Source organism: Hemiscyllium ocellatum, chromosome 4 (assembly GCF_020745735.1).
Source record: "Hemiscyllium ocellatum isolate sHemOce1 chromosome 4, sHemOce1.pat.X.cur, whole genome shotgun sequence".
NCBI lineage: Eukaryota > Metazoa > Chordata > Chondrichthyes > Orectolobiformes > Hemiscylliidae > Hemiscyllium > Hemiscyllium ocellatum.
The window spans coordinates 140119797-140134792 of NC_083404.1; the positions used below are offsets into that span (position 1 = coordinate 140119797).

The 14996-nt window shown below is 40.9% G+C and overlaps 1 protein-coding gene across 1 annotated transcript in view; it reads right to left on the bottom strand.

Annotated features, from left to right (window-relative positions):
• LOC132815125 (laminin subunit alpha-3-like) overlaps positions 1 to 14996 on the bottom strand; it is a 364209-nt gene that overhangs the window by 33619 nt on the left and 315594 nt on the right. The window contains exons 65-70 of the mRNA XM_060823918.1: positions 13988 to 14130; positions 8433 to 8559; positions 6470 to 6607; positions 4553 to 4680; positions 3465 to 3608; positions 615 to 768 (exon numbers count right to left, since the gene is read on the bottom strand). Coding sequence (XP_060679901.1) covers positions 615 to 768; positions 3465 to 3608; positions 4553 to 4680; positions 6470 to 6607; positions 8433 to 8559; positions 13988 to 14130 — 834 coding nt within the window. The remainder of the gene's footprint in view (positions 1 to 614; positions 769 to 3464; positions 3609 to 4552; positions 4681 to 6469; positions 6608 to 8432; positions 8560 to 13987; positions 14131 to 14996) is intronic.

The window sequence follows — 14996 nt, forward strand, 5'->3', positions numbered from 1 at the left end:
CTCTTCCAACACTTTACCCACAACTGAAGTAAGGTTCAATGGTCTATAATTACCAAGGTTGTCTCTACTCCCCTTCTTGAACAAGGGGACAACATTTGCTATCCTCCAGCCTTCTAGCACTATTCCTGTAGACAATGATGACATAAAGATCAAAGCTAAAGCCTCTGCATTCTCCTTCATGGCTTCCCAGGGAATCCTAGGATAAGTCCCATCCAGCTCCAAGGGACTTATCTATTTTCACACTTCCCAGAATTGCTAACACCTCCTCCTTGTGAACCTCAATCCTATGTAGTCTAGTAGTCTGTATCTCAGTATTCTCCTTGACAAACTTGTCTTTTTCCAGTGTGAATACTGACGAAAAATATCAATTTATTGCCTCCCCTATCTCCTCTGACTCCAAACACAACTTCCCACTACTGTTCTTGATTGGCCCTAATGTTACTCCAGCCATTCTTTTATTCCTGATATACCTATAGAAAGACTTTGGGTTTTTCTTGATCCTATCTGCCAATGATTTCTCATGTCCCTGCCTGGCTCTTCTTAGCTCTCTCTTTTGGATATATTGGTCATTAATGCTGCTTACATTATCCTGAGGAACAAGAGAATTTGCATACCCTGTTCATTTTAACTGTCTCTTGACCATTCCATTTTCTGCCCTCTTTCAACATGAGCATTTCTGGTGCTCTCTGCTGGGGACAGGTGTCAAGGTACACTCCGGAGTCCTCAACTGAAAATGCCAAATTTTCAATTCTGGGTGATTTACTGCTCCTAAAGAGAGAGACATAGTTAGCCATATCTGTTGCAGCCCCAGTTCACCTGTTTATAATAATAATTTTAACAAAGTATTCTGTCAAATCACCAATTCTACTTAAATTACCATGTTTTAATGGATTTTTAAGGTATATTAATAAAACAAATGAATAAGCTAATCCTTATATACTTTAATTGCAATTATGCAATGATCAATACTGTTTCAGAATAATTTCAGTAACAAGTAATATTTCCCACACCAAGAAACTTTTTTTTTTCTTCACTTGTGAGACATGGGTGTTGCTGGCTGGGCAGCATTCGTTGCCTGTTCCCAGTTGCCCCTTGAGAAGGTGGAGGTGAGCTGCCTTCTTGAACCGCTGCAGTCCATGTGCTGTAGGTAGACCCACAATACCCTCAGGGAGAGAGTTCCAGGATTTTGTTCTGATGACACGAAAGGAATAATAATGTATTTCCAAGTCAGAGTAGCTTGGTGTCCTGGAGGTGTTGTCTGAAGCGCTCTGCAAGTAGGCATTGTATCTCCCCAAAACCACAGTTTTTGCAATTCCTGCAGTGGCAGGGGAAGGTGCCGGGAAGGGGTGTGCGGTTGGTGGGAGGTGTGGATTTTGACGAGGCAGTCGCGGAGGGAATGGTCTTTATGGAAAGCAGGTGAGGTGGGGAGGGAAATATATCTCTGGCGGTGGGGTCCATTTGTAGGTAGTGGAAATGGTAGAGAATGATGCAATGTATACGGAGGTTGGTGGGGGTGGAAGGTGAGGACTGGGGGTTCTCCTTGTTGCAGTTGGAGGGGTGGGGTTCGAGGGCAGAGGTGCAGGAGGTGGATGAGATGTGCTGGAAGGCATCATCAACCACTTGGGAAGGAAATTGTGGAAGGAGGCCATCTGGTGTGGAACTGTTCCTCCTGGGAGCAGATGCGGCAGAGGCAGAGGAATTGGGAATAAGAGATAGCATTTTTACAGGAGTCAGGATGGGAGAAGGTGTAATCCAGGTAGCTGTGGGAGTTGGAGGGTTTGTAGAAGATGTCAGTGTTGAGTCGGTCACCGTTGATGAAGATCAAGAGATCCAGGAAGGGGAAAGAGGTGTCTGAGATGGTCCAGATGAACTTAAGGTCAAGGTGGAATGTATTGGTGAAGTCGATGAATTGTTAAACTTTCTTGTGGGAGCACAAGATGGCGCTGATACAGTCATCAATGTAGTAGAGGAAAAGGTGGGGAATGGTGCCGGTGTAACTATGGAAGATGGACTGTTCCACGTAACCAACACAGAGATAAGCATAGCTGTGGCCCATACGGGTGCCCATGGCTATTCCTTTCCTCTGGAGGAAGTGGAAGGATTCAAAGGAGAAATTATTGAGGGTGAGCTTGATAAGTTGTGCTGCTGCTGAGCCATTCTTGGTGGTGACATTGAAATTGCCCAGTCAGAGTATATCCACACCCTTGCCAACCTTTGTGTTTCCTCCAAATGGTATTCAACACGGAAGACCGCTGATTCATCAACTGAGGGAGCACATTATGTAGTATTCAACAGGAGGTTTCCTTGCCCATGTCTTGTCAACCTGTTATGGTGACCAGAGTCGATGTTCAGGACTCCCAAGGCAAGACCCCCTGCCTATGTACCACTGAGCTCCCACCTCTGCTAGGCCTGTCCTGGGACAGGACATATCCAGGGATAGGCCCCTAAGATAGGATAACCCAAAAGACAAGCAAACTGTGTAAAATGGTTCTTAAATAAGATATTTTTATGAATGTGTACTTGCAAAAACATGCCACATATGTGCCCCGAAAAGTATTTGTGTTTGGTTCCCTCCTGCTCCGTGCATGGTGAAGGACAACACCTGGCAGGCAACAGCACTTAGTCAGATGCACAGATGTGCTTTAAAAATAACACCAGCACCAGAATTACAGAAGATGTTGGGAGCAGCAACACCGTCTGGTGAAAGGGAAGAAATGATGAGCAGGAGGCCATATTAATAGGAGCATAGGTAAGATGAGGTGAGATTCAGAAAATAGCATGAAAAATCATGCAGGGCTTACAGGAAAAAACCATCATGAAACTTGCCAAAATTGACATTTAGTTGCTATCTGGTAGAATTCTGCTCAAATTGTCCATGCTGGCTCGCAAAAAAAGCTTCTCATTCTTTCCCAGCAGCTAAGCATCATTTGCTTACACAGCATTTATTGCCCATCCCTAATTACCCTTGAAAAGATGGTGATGAGCCACCTTCTTAAACTGCTGCATTCTAAGTGATACCTCTAGACCCACAATGCTGTTAAGATGGGAGATGGGAGAGTGGGACTCATTGCAGTGATAATTTTGTTGAAAATATTGATTTTAATGTCATAATTAACTCTATCCAAATAGTCCAGTATTGCTACCTTCATCATCAACCAGATTTGAACAGTGTGATCACTGATTCTTTGTACTAGTCCATACTCTATCAACTGGAATTGACAGAAATTACAGTACAGAAAAGGTCATTTTGGCCTGTTTTGGTCTTTATGCTCCACACAAACCACCTGCCACTCTAATTCATCAAACTCAGTGTATCCTTTCTCTATCATGCATTTATCTACTCCCTTAAATGCATTAACACTGTTCACTCAACAACTCCATCTATTAAAGATTTTTCTCAATATTAGCTGAAATTAATTACAGTTGCCATTGTCCCTAGTTGAATAAGAAAGAGAGTAATTTACCTTTGTAGAAAGACATTGCTGATGCAGCCATCAAAATTCCTTCTGTCTTTGTCCCCACCCAGATAAACCAAACCATTTGTTCCAGGCTGGTCCAATTGTATTCGTGCTTCCTGCTTTTCAATATCATCCACATTCAGATAGACACTGGATTTTATTGAAAACAAAAGGCAAAGTGATAACTACTAAAAAGCAGATTATCAAGTAGTAATATCTGATATCCAATATTTGTTTATACAAGATTTTACATTAAATGCAGGGGACCGGTTAGCTCAGTTGGCTGGATGTCTGATTTCCAGTGCAGACTGGTACCAACAGTGTGGGTTCAATTTCTGCACAGGTTGAGGTTACAACAAAAAACTTTCCTTCTCAACCTTGCCCCTTTTCTGAAATGTGGTGACCCACCACAATTATCTCTTCTAATCAGAGAACAGCTCTGCGATCTGGTAGAACTGTGACAACTTTAACTTTTTTCAATGCAGTACTCAGGAAGGATATCCTTTCTAAAGGTTGGTGCCTAATGCTCCAGCTAAGGTCTAGACAGTGATTTATAACTCTCAACTATAATGCAATACATCTTATTGAATCATATTTGTAAAAATTGGATCAGATATTTTGAAAACAACTTTGTAGGGAATATTTCTACTTCAACAGCTTCTGCATATCTTGCATGATTATAGATTATGTTTTAAGAATTTATCCTAATTTATTCTTTCATTGCCCATCTCTAATTGCCCTAGAACTGAACTCAATGGCCTAGCAAGTCAGTAGGCAGTTATGTCATCTAGAGTCAAATGTATACTTTACCAAGTAAGGGCAGCAGATATCCTTTCTCTACTTAGTAATTAATGAACCAGATGGATTTTTCCTGACAATCAATGGCAGTTTCACAGTCACCATCAAATAAGATTAGCTTTACATTCAAGATTATGAATTGAATAAGTGCGATGGTGGAGTTTGAACCTGTGTCTCTGGAGCATTAGCCTGGACCTTTAGATTACTAGTTTAAAGACATAACTGCAACATCACCCCCTAATTTTTGTTCTATTAAAAAGCAAACATCAGACTTGATAAAATGTGAATAAGCTTACTGATTTCCTCTCCTCTGGATTGATACATAGTGGTTGGCACCATCATTGAAGGAGCTTCCAGACTTTAGGACTTTGCCCAGTAAATTAACTGTCACTTTACCATTTTCCAGGAAAACTTCAAAGTTATTCTGCAAAGTTAAACATATTGTTTTACTGTCAGAATTCCAGTTGAGCTGTTTGGTTAAGTTCCACACTACAAACTAACATGAAAACTTTCAGTAAAATTTTTCATAAAATGGCTAATTTAGAGATGGACTTTTATTTAGTCTCTCCCCCACAATCCGAACTTGCATTAAAGTCTGTATTTATTCTATTTTACAGGAGATGTAGGCATCACTGGCTGGGCCAGTATTTATTGTCCATTCCTAGTTGCCTTTGAAAAGGTGGTGGTGAACTTCCTTCTTAAATCACTGAAATCCATTTGGTATAGGGACAACTGCAATGCCACTAGGGAGACAGGGAGTTCTAGTGACACTGAAGGAACGGCAACATATTTCCAAGTCTGGATGGTGACTAGATTAAAGGGGACTTACAGGTGATTTTGTACTCATGTATCTCCCATGTATCCTTGATCATTTAGATGGAAGTGGTCAGGGGTTTGGAAGGTGCTGTCTAAAGTGCCTTTCTGCAGTGCACCTTATAGATAATACACATTTCTGCTACTGAGTGATGGTGGTGGAGGGAGTGGAAGATTGTGGTTGTGGTGCCACTTAAGCAGACTGCTCTGTCCAAGATGGTGTCAAACTTTGTGTTGTTTTTGGAGCAACACACATCTAGACACACTCCTGAAGTATGCCTTGTAGATACTAGACAGGCTTTGTGGAGTCAGGAGATGAGTTACTCCATGCAGCATTTCTAGTCTCTGACCTGCTCTTGTTGCTGCTGAGTTTGTGTGACGAATTCAATTGAACTTTTGGTCAATGGTAACCCCAAGGATGTAGATAGTGAGGTTTCAGTGATGGTAATAACAATGAATGTCAGGGGACAGTGATTAGATTGTTTCTTATTTGAGATGATTATTGTCTGGCACGAATGCTACTTGTCACTTATCAGCCCAAGCATGGATATTGTCCAAATCTTGTTGCATTCGAATATAGACTGCTTTCAGTATCTGAGAAGTCACAAATAATGCTGAACGTTATGCAATCATCAATGAACATCCTCACATCTGATCTTATGAAAGAGGGAAAATCATTGAATGAGCAGCTGAAGAAGGTTGGGCTGAGGACACTACCCTGAGGAACTCCCGCAGAGATGTCCTGGAGCTGAAATGATTTACCTCCAAAACCACAACCATCTTCCTTGTTGCAGTTATGGCTCCAATCAATGGGAAATTCTCATCAGATTCCCATTGACCCTAATTTTGTTAGTCCTCCTTGATGCCCCATTCAGTCAAATGTGGCCTTGACGTCAAGGACAGTCACTCCTACAGTCCCTGTGGAGTTCTTGCATTTTATTTTGTATTTCAAGGGTTTTTTATTCTGCTTTTCACTAGTTAGGAGTCAGTTGTGCTTCAATGGGTAACATTCTCGGCTCCGGCTAGAAAGGTGATGGGTTTCAAGTCTGACTCCAGTGATTTAAATGGAAAAGTGCAGTCTGATGCCCCCATGTGATGGAGTGCTGTATTTTTGTAGGTGTCACCTCTCAGATGCAAAGCTCTATCTGCCCTGATACCTAGAATTTAGGAGCAGGAATAGGCCATTCAACTCTTTGACCCTTCTTGGATGAACTTAGACCAAAAAAGGAAAATGCTGGTCATAAGGCTATATTAATCAAGCACAAAAGCTACTCAATTCCAAGCAAATAATGTTTTCAAAGAAAATTTGAAGTCCTTTCAATACTATAGGATACAACAATTCATTTGGTTTAAAAAATGAAATAGATACATTAGATCGAGTCACTCACTAGATTCTTTACCTTTTCATAAGAGAACAGTAGACCGTTCAACTGACTTGTTGTAAAACCAAATCCAATGTGGAAGTTTTCGGGGAAAGCCAAATCAGATGCAGGAAGTCCCAATAACCCACTGCCATTAAAGTAGGCAGTACGGACCAGCTAATGAAAAAAACATTAGAAAACAGTTCATTAGGCAACTATATGTATCCATAGAAACATACAACATGGAACAGTGCTTCCCACTGAGATGCCATTGTGAGGCTTGAAAGTTGTAATGACTCCTCAGTGAGAAGTGACAGAGCAAAGTGTATGGATTGTGAGAGCACAGGCCAATATGAGCAGGAGCACAACTAATAGAACTCAATTAAAGATTCACTACCATCATTGCTGTCTCAGAACTTGCAAACAAACTTTCACCTCACAATCCTATTTGGGGTCTCAAATCCCACTTTGGAAAGGTTGGACATAATAAGAGTCCATTTGAAAGATATGGGGTTGGCCATTTAGGGTTGAGACAAGGCCTAGAGAGTGATGACCCTGAGGAATTCACTGCCACAGAAAGCAGTCAAGGCAAATCATCGAATGCTTTCAAGAAGGCAGTAGATTAGGTATGGGGAGAAAGCAGGAACAAACGATCAGCCATGTTCACATTGAATAGTGGAGCAGGTTCCAAAACATCTACTCCTGCTCCTAGTTTCTATCTCAGTCCTAAACTGTTGACCTCTGATCTCATGAACTGTGGCTGATCATGTTAGCTCTTTAGCATGCAGGAAGAACCTCTGAGTCTACCTTGTCAAGCTCCATCAGCATTTTTTACATTTCAATGAGATCATCCCATTGTTAAAAACTCTGTAGAGTATATAGCTCAACTTACTCAACATCTTACTATAAGAAAACCCTCTCATCTCAGCAACTAATCTATTTGACCATAATCTGATATTAACTAAGTGATAGAAAGACCAGAGGTCTACACATTACAATCCATGTTTTTCCCATATTGGAGATTTCTCAAATGAATTAGTCTGATGAGTCCACCAAGATATTACTCCAATTAACCTTGAAGATATAACCATGTTAATGTACAAATAAATTAAGACCATCTCTGTAAAGAGATGGATAGAATATGCAGTGATTAATGAATAAAATAAATAGAGAAGAAAGAAAATTAAACAATTAATCTTAATATAGTTATAAACTAATAAACTCAATATTTTTCCAATAAATTAGCTTAAGCAGAGATTGCGGCTTCTTATGGAAGTATCTATTTATCACCATCACTAAAACGGATTATATGGGCTGAATCCAATTGTTTGTTGCAGTTTGCTGTGCACAGTTTGGTTGCCATTTTTCTCTATTGAAACAGCACATCATTGTGAAAGGTTTTATATGAACTTAAGTCTTTCTTTAGTTCAAAGAAGTCCTCCACATGACAAGTTTTGAGAAAATTTGGTAGCCAAAGTTATTAAGACCATAAGTCTGTCAGAAATAGGCCCAGGAGTAGGCTGTTCAGCCTACTCTGCCATTCAGTAGGATGATGGTTGATCCGACATTCCTCCCAGTCACTTTCCTGCATTTTCGCAGTACCTTTTGATTTATCTACAGATGAAGAGCATCTTTGACTCAGCTTTAAATATAAAAGGACTTTGCCAACAGCTCCCCCCCCCCCCCCCCCCCCACTCCCTCCCACAGCTCTCTATGGCAAGGAGTTCCAACGATTCACAATCCACTGAGAGAAGAACTTCCTCCTCATCTCAGTCTTAAATTGATGCTCCTTTACTCTGGGACAGTACTCTGTTCTTTGGGGGAAATACCCTCTCAGCATTTACCTTATTTACTTTATCTAACTCCCTCTTGAAAGCATTCAATGTCTTGGCCTTGATTGCTTTATGTGGCAGTGAATTCCTCAGGTTCACCACTCTCCAGCATTTCTTTAGAGATATTCATCATTATTGATCACTTGCAGGAAATGTACATTAATACCTACCAGGAGTGATTCTGAGCATCCTTTGCTAACACCAACAATCGGCTCATTGGACAGATCAATGTTCCTTTCATCAGCTTTCAGATTTTTCATACAGGCCCTCACTGATGTTTTTACAGGAATGTTCAATCTAGAATGAAAAAGACAAAGAGAATTATCTACATATTATGAGATAGCAATCGATCACTCAGCCTCCTCCTCCACACGAGCTTTCCTGACCCTTCATCTCACCCAATCTGCACATCCTCTGATAAAGGTCAAGTTGCCATAGTCCCAGAGGACCACTGTCTCACGAAAGAGAGAGTCATTGAGTCACAGAGTAATACAGCATGGAAACAGGCCCTTCAGCCCAAACTGCTTCACGGTGCCCACTCAGCTGGTTCCAATTGCCTGTATTTGATCCATTTTCTCTAAACCCTTCCCAACCACTGCCTCAACCACTTTCTCTGGGAGTCCATTCCAAATACACACCACTCTCTGTGTGAAGAAGTTGCCCCTCAGGTCCTTCTTAAATCTTTCTCCTCTCACCTTAAACTTAGGCCCTCTCATTTTCAATTCCCCATTCCTGGGAAAAAGACTAAATGCATTCATCCTCTCTATGCCCCTCATGATTTTATACAACTCAATAAGGTCACCCCCTCATTCTTCTACTTTCCAAAGAATAAAGTCCCATCCTGACCAACTTCTCCCTATAACTCACGCCCACTAGTCCTGGCAACATGCTTGTAATTCTTCTTTGCATTCTTTCCAGTTTAACGATATCCTTCCTATAAGAGGGTGACCAAAACTGTACACTATACTCCCAATGACTTCTACAACTATAGCACAACATCCTAACTCCTATACTCAATGCCTTGACCGATGAAGGCTAGCAATGCTAAATGCTTTCTTCACCACAATGTCTACCTGTGATACTGCTTTTAATGAACTATATACTTGTACTCCTAGGTCACTCTGTTCCACAACATCCCTCAGGACCTTACCATTTACTGTATAAGTCCCACCTTGGTTTGAATTTCCAAAATGCAACATCTCACACTTCTGCAATTCTGTGTTAAATAGCATTTCCTAATCCTCAGCCCATTTCCCTAACTGATCAAAATTCCTCTTTAATTTTTGATAACCTTCTTCACTATCAATGATAGCTCCTAATTTTGTATCATCCACAAACTTACCAATCATGCCTTCATGTTCACATCAAGATCATTCAAGTAAATAACAAATAACAAAGGTCCCAGCACCGACCCTTGTGGCACACCACGAGTCACAGGCCTCCGGTCTGAGAAACACCCTTCAACCATCACCCGCTGCTTCCTAACATTGAGCCAATTCTGAATCCAATTAGCTAGCCCTCCCTGGATCCCACATAACCTAACTGGAGAGAGATGACCGGAGATGACCAGATTACATCTGGGTCACCACATGTCAGGTGAGGGAAGAGGTTGATAACTCAGCTAGATTTTAGATCAGAGTGGTGCTAAAAAAGCACAGCAGGTCAGGCAGCATCTGACGAGCAGGGAAATCGATTTTTCGGGCAAAAGCCCTTCATCAGGAAAGGGCAGAGGAGATGACCTGGGGGTTGCAGTGAGAGAGAGAGAGAGAGACTCACTGAGATTCTTCTGGAGAGAGGAGGAGAAGTTCTTCAAGGTAGGCATCCTTGCAAGAGGATTGGCAGTAAGATTAAAATCAACTAGGTAAAAGTGAGGACTGCAGATGCTGAAAACCAGAGTTTAGATCAGAGTGGTTCTGGAAAAGCACAGCAGGTCAGGCAGCATCTGAGGAGCAGGAAAATCGAAGTTTCGGGCAAAAGCCCTTCATCAGCTGATAACTCAGCTAGTGCAGGAATTGAACCCACACTGTTGGCATCATTCTGTATTACAAACCAGCCATCCAGTCAACTGTACTCAATTCCATTTACCAAACTTTGCGTTGTAACCTTCAATATCATCGCTCCCTGGTTAGTTTTCTTCAGTCAGAGGAAGACTCAGGCAGAGAATTTCCTAGCATGGTGGTTAACTCAAGATGAAAGGGAGCGAAGGAGGAGAATTCTTCAAATAGAACAGAGCACAGGCCACCCCCAAACCCACCCTTCCCCAGAAACTGACTTCATCCATCTGTTCACCCTCAGGGATCTTTTAAATCATTTATGTGATGTGGGCAACATTGGTCAGACCAGCATTTATTGACCATCCGTAATCACCCTGTGATCTTAGTGACTTTTTAGGACCACTTCAAAGGGCAATTAAGTGTCAACCACATTGTTGAGGGTTTGGAATCAAATGTAAGCCAGGGTAGGGACAGCAGAGTTTCTTCCCACTCATGTGGTGATAGCGTTTACCTGAGGTATGTAATCGACCTTGCAGTTTGAGCGAGAGAAGCTGGAATCAGATGTAATAGGATTACAATTGAGCAAAGACATAAGGGAGCAGCTGGCCAGAGTTGATTGGATGGCGAGTCTACCAGGGGAGTTGATGGAGCAACAATGTTAGCATTAGTTTCAAAAGGGCCAGAATACAAGAGCAGGGATGTGCTGCTGAGGCTATAAAAGGCTCTGATCAGACTGCAGTTGGAATATTGTGAGCAGTTTGATTTCCATATCTCAGGTAGAATGTGCTGGCTTTGGAGAAGGTCCAGATGAGATTCACAAGAATGATCCCGGGGCGAAGGGTTTGTCATATGATGAGCACATGAAAACTCTGTGTCTGTACTTGATGGAGCTTAGAAGGATGAGGGAGGATCTGATTGAAACAGAAAACTGAGAGACCTGAATAGAGTGGACATGAAGAAAGTGTTTCCACTAGTATGAGAGACTAGGTTCTTAGAGCACAGTCTCAGAATGAAGAGATGACCCTTTAGTACAGAGATGAGGAGGAATCTCTTCAACCAGAGTGTGGTAAATCTGTGGAACCCATTACCACAGAGGGCTGTGGAGGCCAAGTCATTGAATGTTTTTAAGGCAGAGATAGATGGGTTCTTGATTAGCAAGAGATCAAGAGTCACTGGGAGAAGGCACTGGAATGGGGACACAAAACCTATCAGCCAAGATTAAATGTGAAGCAGCCTTGATGGGCTGAATGACCTAATTCCGCTCTATATCTTAGAATTTTAACCTCTCAGAAGGCAATCATCTATGACGTTATGTCAGTGCCAGTTCTCAGCCATATCAACTCAATCCCAATTCCTTGTATTGTCTTTGTAGGTAGGTCTGCAACTTGTTTCTCACTTAATTACCTAAGTTCTTTCTGATGGCCTCTATTGAATCCTGCTGCATAAAAACAAATTTTTTCTCCTGTCACCATTTGCTTCTTTTGCTGATGACCTTAAGTCTGTACCCTCTGGTGCTTGAACCTTCCACCAATGGGAGTACTTTCTCTCTACCCACTCTGTCTAGACCACTCAAGGCCACTCAAAAATGTTAAAGAAATTGTCTTTCAACCTTTTCTTCTGCAAGAAGTTCAGCTCTGACCTCTGCAATCTATTCCCACAAATCAAATTCCTCATCCCTGAAATCATTGTTGTGATTCTTTTCTGCATCCTCACAACCTTCCCAGAGTTGGTTTCTGAGCTCAACTCCAATTAAGGCTGAAACAGTGTTTTTTTTTTCATTTTTATAATAATTTCCTTGCTTTATTATTTAGATTAGATTAGAATCCCCATAGTGTGTAAACAGGTCCTTCAGCCCAACAAGTCCACACTGACCCTCCGAAGAGTAACCCACCCAGACCCATTACCCTCTGACTAATGCACCTAACACTATGGGCAATTTAGCATGGCCAATTCACCTGACCTGCACATCTTTGGACTGTGGGAGGAAACCTGGGCACCCAGAAGAAAGCCACGCAGACACGGGTAGAACATGCAAACTCCACACAATCAGTCGCCCGAGGCTGGAATCGAACCAGGACCCTGGTGCTGTGAGGCAGCAGTGCTAACCACTGAGCCACCGTGTTCTGTCTCATAGATAATGAGGAACATAGAATGTTGGAGTATGTGTAGGCCTTTGCCACAAGAGGAAACAGCTTCCAATGTTCATCCTGTAAAGTCCCCTCAGTATCTTACATGTTTTAATAAGATCACCTGTTATTCATTTAAACCCTAATGGATATCGCCCCAGTCTGTCCACCCTTTACTCATGTGATAACCTCCCAATCCTGCTCCTAGTGCAATTACATACATTTTCAAATTCGAGCATTACAACTGGACATAGTCCTCCAGATACAATCTCACCAAAGTCCTGTATAGCTGCAGTAAAATGTTCTTATTTTTATGTTCTATTCACCATGCAATAAGTGACCATGTACCATTTGCATTTCATAAAGATGAAATCACAAATAAATTAGAATTCATGACTTGTAAATGAAACAGCAATTAAATAATGGGCTGCCCTTGAAGAAGAGATAACTCAGGCACATTGAGTTGCAGTCCTTCATATCTGTCCTTACAGAGAGAAATGATACAGATATTGTTGAGGAGGGAATGAAGTATTTGTAGTGATAAACATAGAAAGAGGGGCAGTATTAGTAGGATTAGCATCACTGAAAGCAGGCAAATACCATGGGCAGACAAAATGTATCTCACACTGTTAAAAGCAGGTAAGGAGGAAGTAACAGAAAGTCTAATCATCATTTTCCAGTCCTCAATGGGTACAGGTGTGGTGCTGGTGGATTGCAGGATTACTGAGAGAATGGGGCAATGGTAACTTTACTATCACTTTTGCAGTATTTTTTGTTAAATGCATTTATGGAATGTGGGCATCGCTGACTGGGTAACATTTAGTGCCAAGTACCCTTGACAAGATGGTGGCGATAATGACAGACCTGCTTTACCTATTCTACAGTTATATACCTCTTTGACCAAGCATTCAGACACCTAATATCTCATGTGGCTTGTTGTTAAATTCTATCTGATTAATACTTCTGAGCAGTATCTTCGGATATTTCACTACCTTAGAGAGGTGTCACAGAAATGCAAGTTATTTATATTGTTGTTTTACACTACTATGAAAGGAGGAGAAAGTGAGGACTGCAGATGCTGGAGATCAGAGCTGAAAATGTGTTGCTGGAAAAGCGCATCAGATCAGGCAGCATCCAAGGAGCAGGAGAGTCGACGTTTCGGGCATGAGCCCTTCTTCAGGAAGAGGTCCTGAAGTTTCCTGAAGAAGGGCTCATGCCCGAAACGTCGACTCTCCTGCTCCTTGGATGCTGCCTGACCTGCTGTGCTTTTCCAGCAACACATTTTCACTACTATGAAAGGGGAAAATAAGCCAAGTTGTCTAGTCAAACTGTGAAAGTCTGCAGAGAATCTGTCCATGTAAAATCCCTTGGGGCAGTGTTTCCAATTACCTTCCTGACCATCTGTTGAAGTTACAGCAACAGAAACTGAGAACTTCACAGAAATAAGAGGTTTATTTTTAATATCATATTTCAAATTTATCTGATAGAAAGGTGAAACTACTATCCTATAAAAAAGATTTCTGCAGGCAAACTTTGTTAAAAAGTTTGGTTTTAAACTTGCATCCAACTTCTTTATTTTCTAAAATTAAGCACAGATCAACGTACCGTTCCTTAATCTGTGATGGTATTCCTCCAAGGTAATAGTTATGGAAATCCAACTGACTGAAAGTATTATTCACATACACAGCATTGACACCGTTGACTATCACAGCAGTACGTTTTTTCGAATTGAGCATTCTGACTCTTATCTTAAAGAAATTAAACAACATTGTAAGCATATATGAGAGAATTAATATGAACCAACTATGACAAATTAAAACAGATTAGAACAAATTAAAATAGATGAGGATTGAAAACCGCAAAATGTTATTTTCTCCTAAATTAACACTGAAAACGTTGACACTTCAGAAACAGTATTTTCCTTTGAAAATCTTTTTAACCTAAGATACTGTATTGGAATATTGTTAGGAAGCAGAATATCACAGATATGTAATTTTGCACTTTCCAAACAATGGTCATGGTATTCAAGCAAGCTGTTCATTTGGAAGAAACATAAAACATTAATTATTACTCAAAAGAATAGAAATTACATTAAAATTAAATAAAATATTGATGTACAGTTCTGATCTTCATTGAATAAAAAGGTCATTGATGCACTGAACAAAGTGCCAAAAATAATTCAACTGGTGACCTAAGAGGTTTCAGTTATTGAGAATTTGACTGAATTGTGATCTTTAAAATTGTGAAGTTGCTTGATAGGTGTGGTGAAGATGATTATGAGTGAGAGCAGAACTAGGGGCCATAACCATTACATGGTCATGAAGAATGCAAGAGGAACCTCTTTATAAATAATTGTTGATCATACAGAAGATAAGCATTACGAAAAAAGATAAAACTTGAAAGCTTTTTGTCTTGCACTCATCAGAACTGAAATGAAAGGTATCCAACTTTAGAAAGGGACGTACAGGAACTGTTAACTGCAATCTTAGCTGACTGATTAAATTCAAACCAGGCAAGTCAAAGACATCTTCTGGATTCCCTGAAATGGTTTTCTACACTGACATTCCTGAGTTGATTGATTGCGTAATATACTCTCTATTATGGCAGGAGTTAA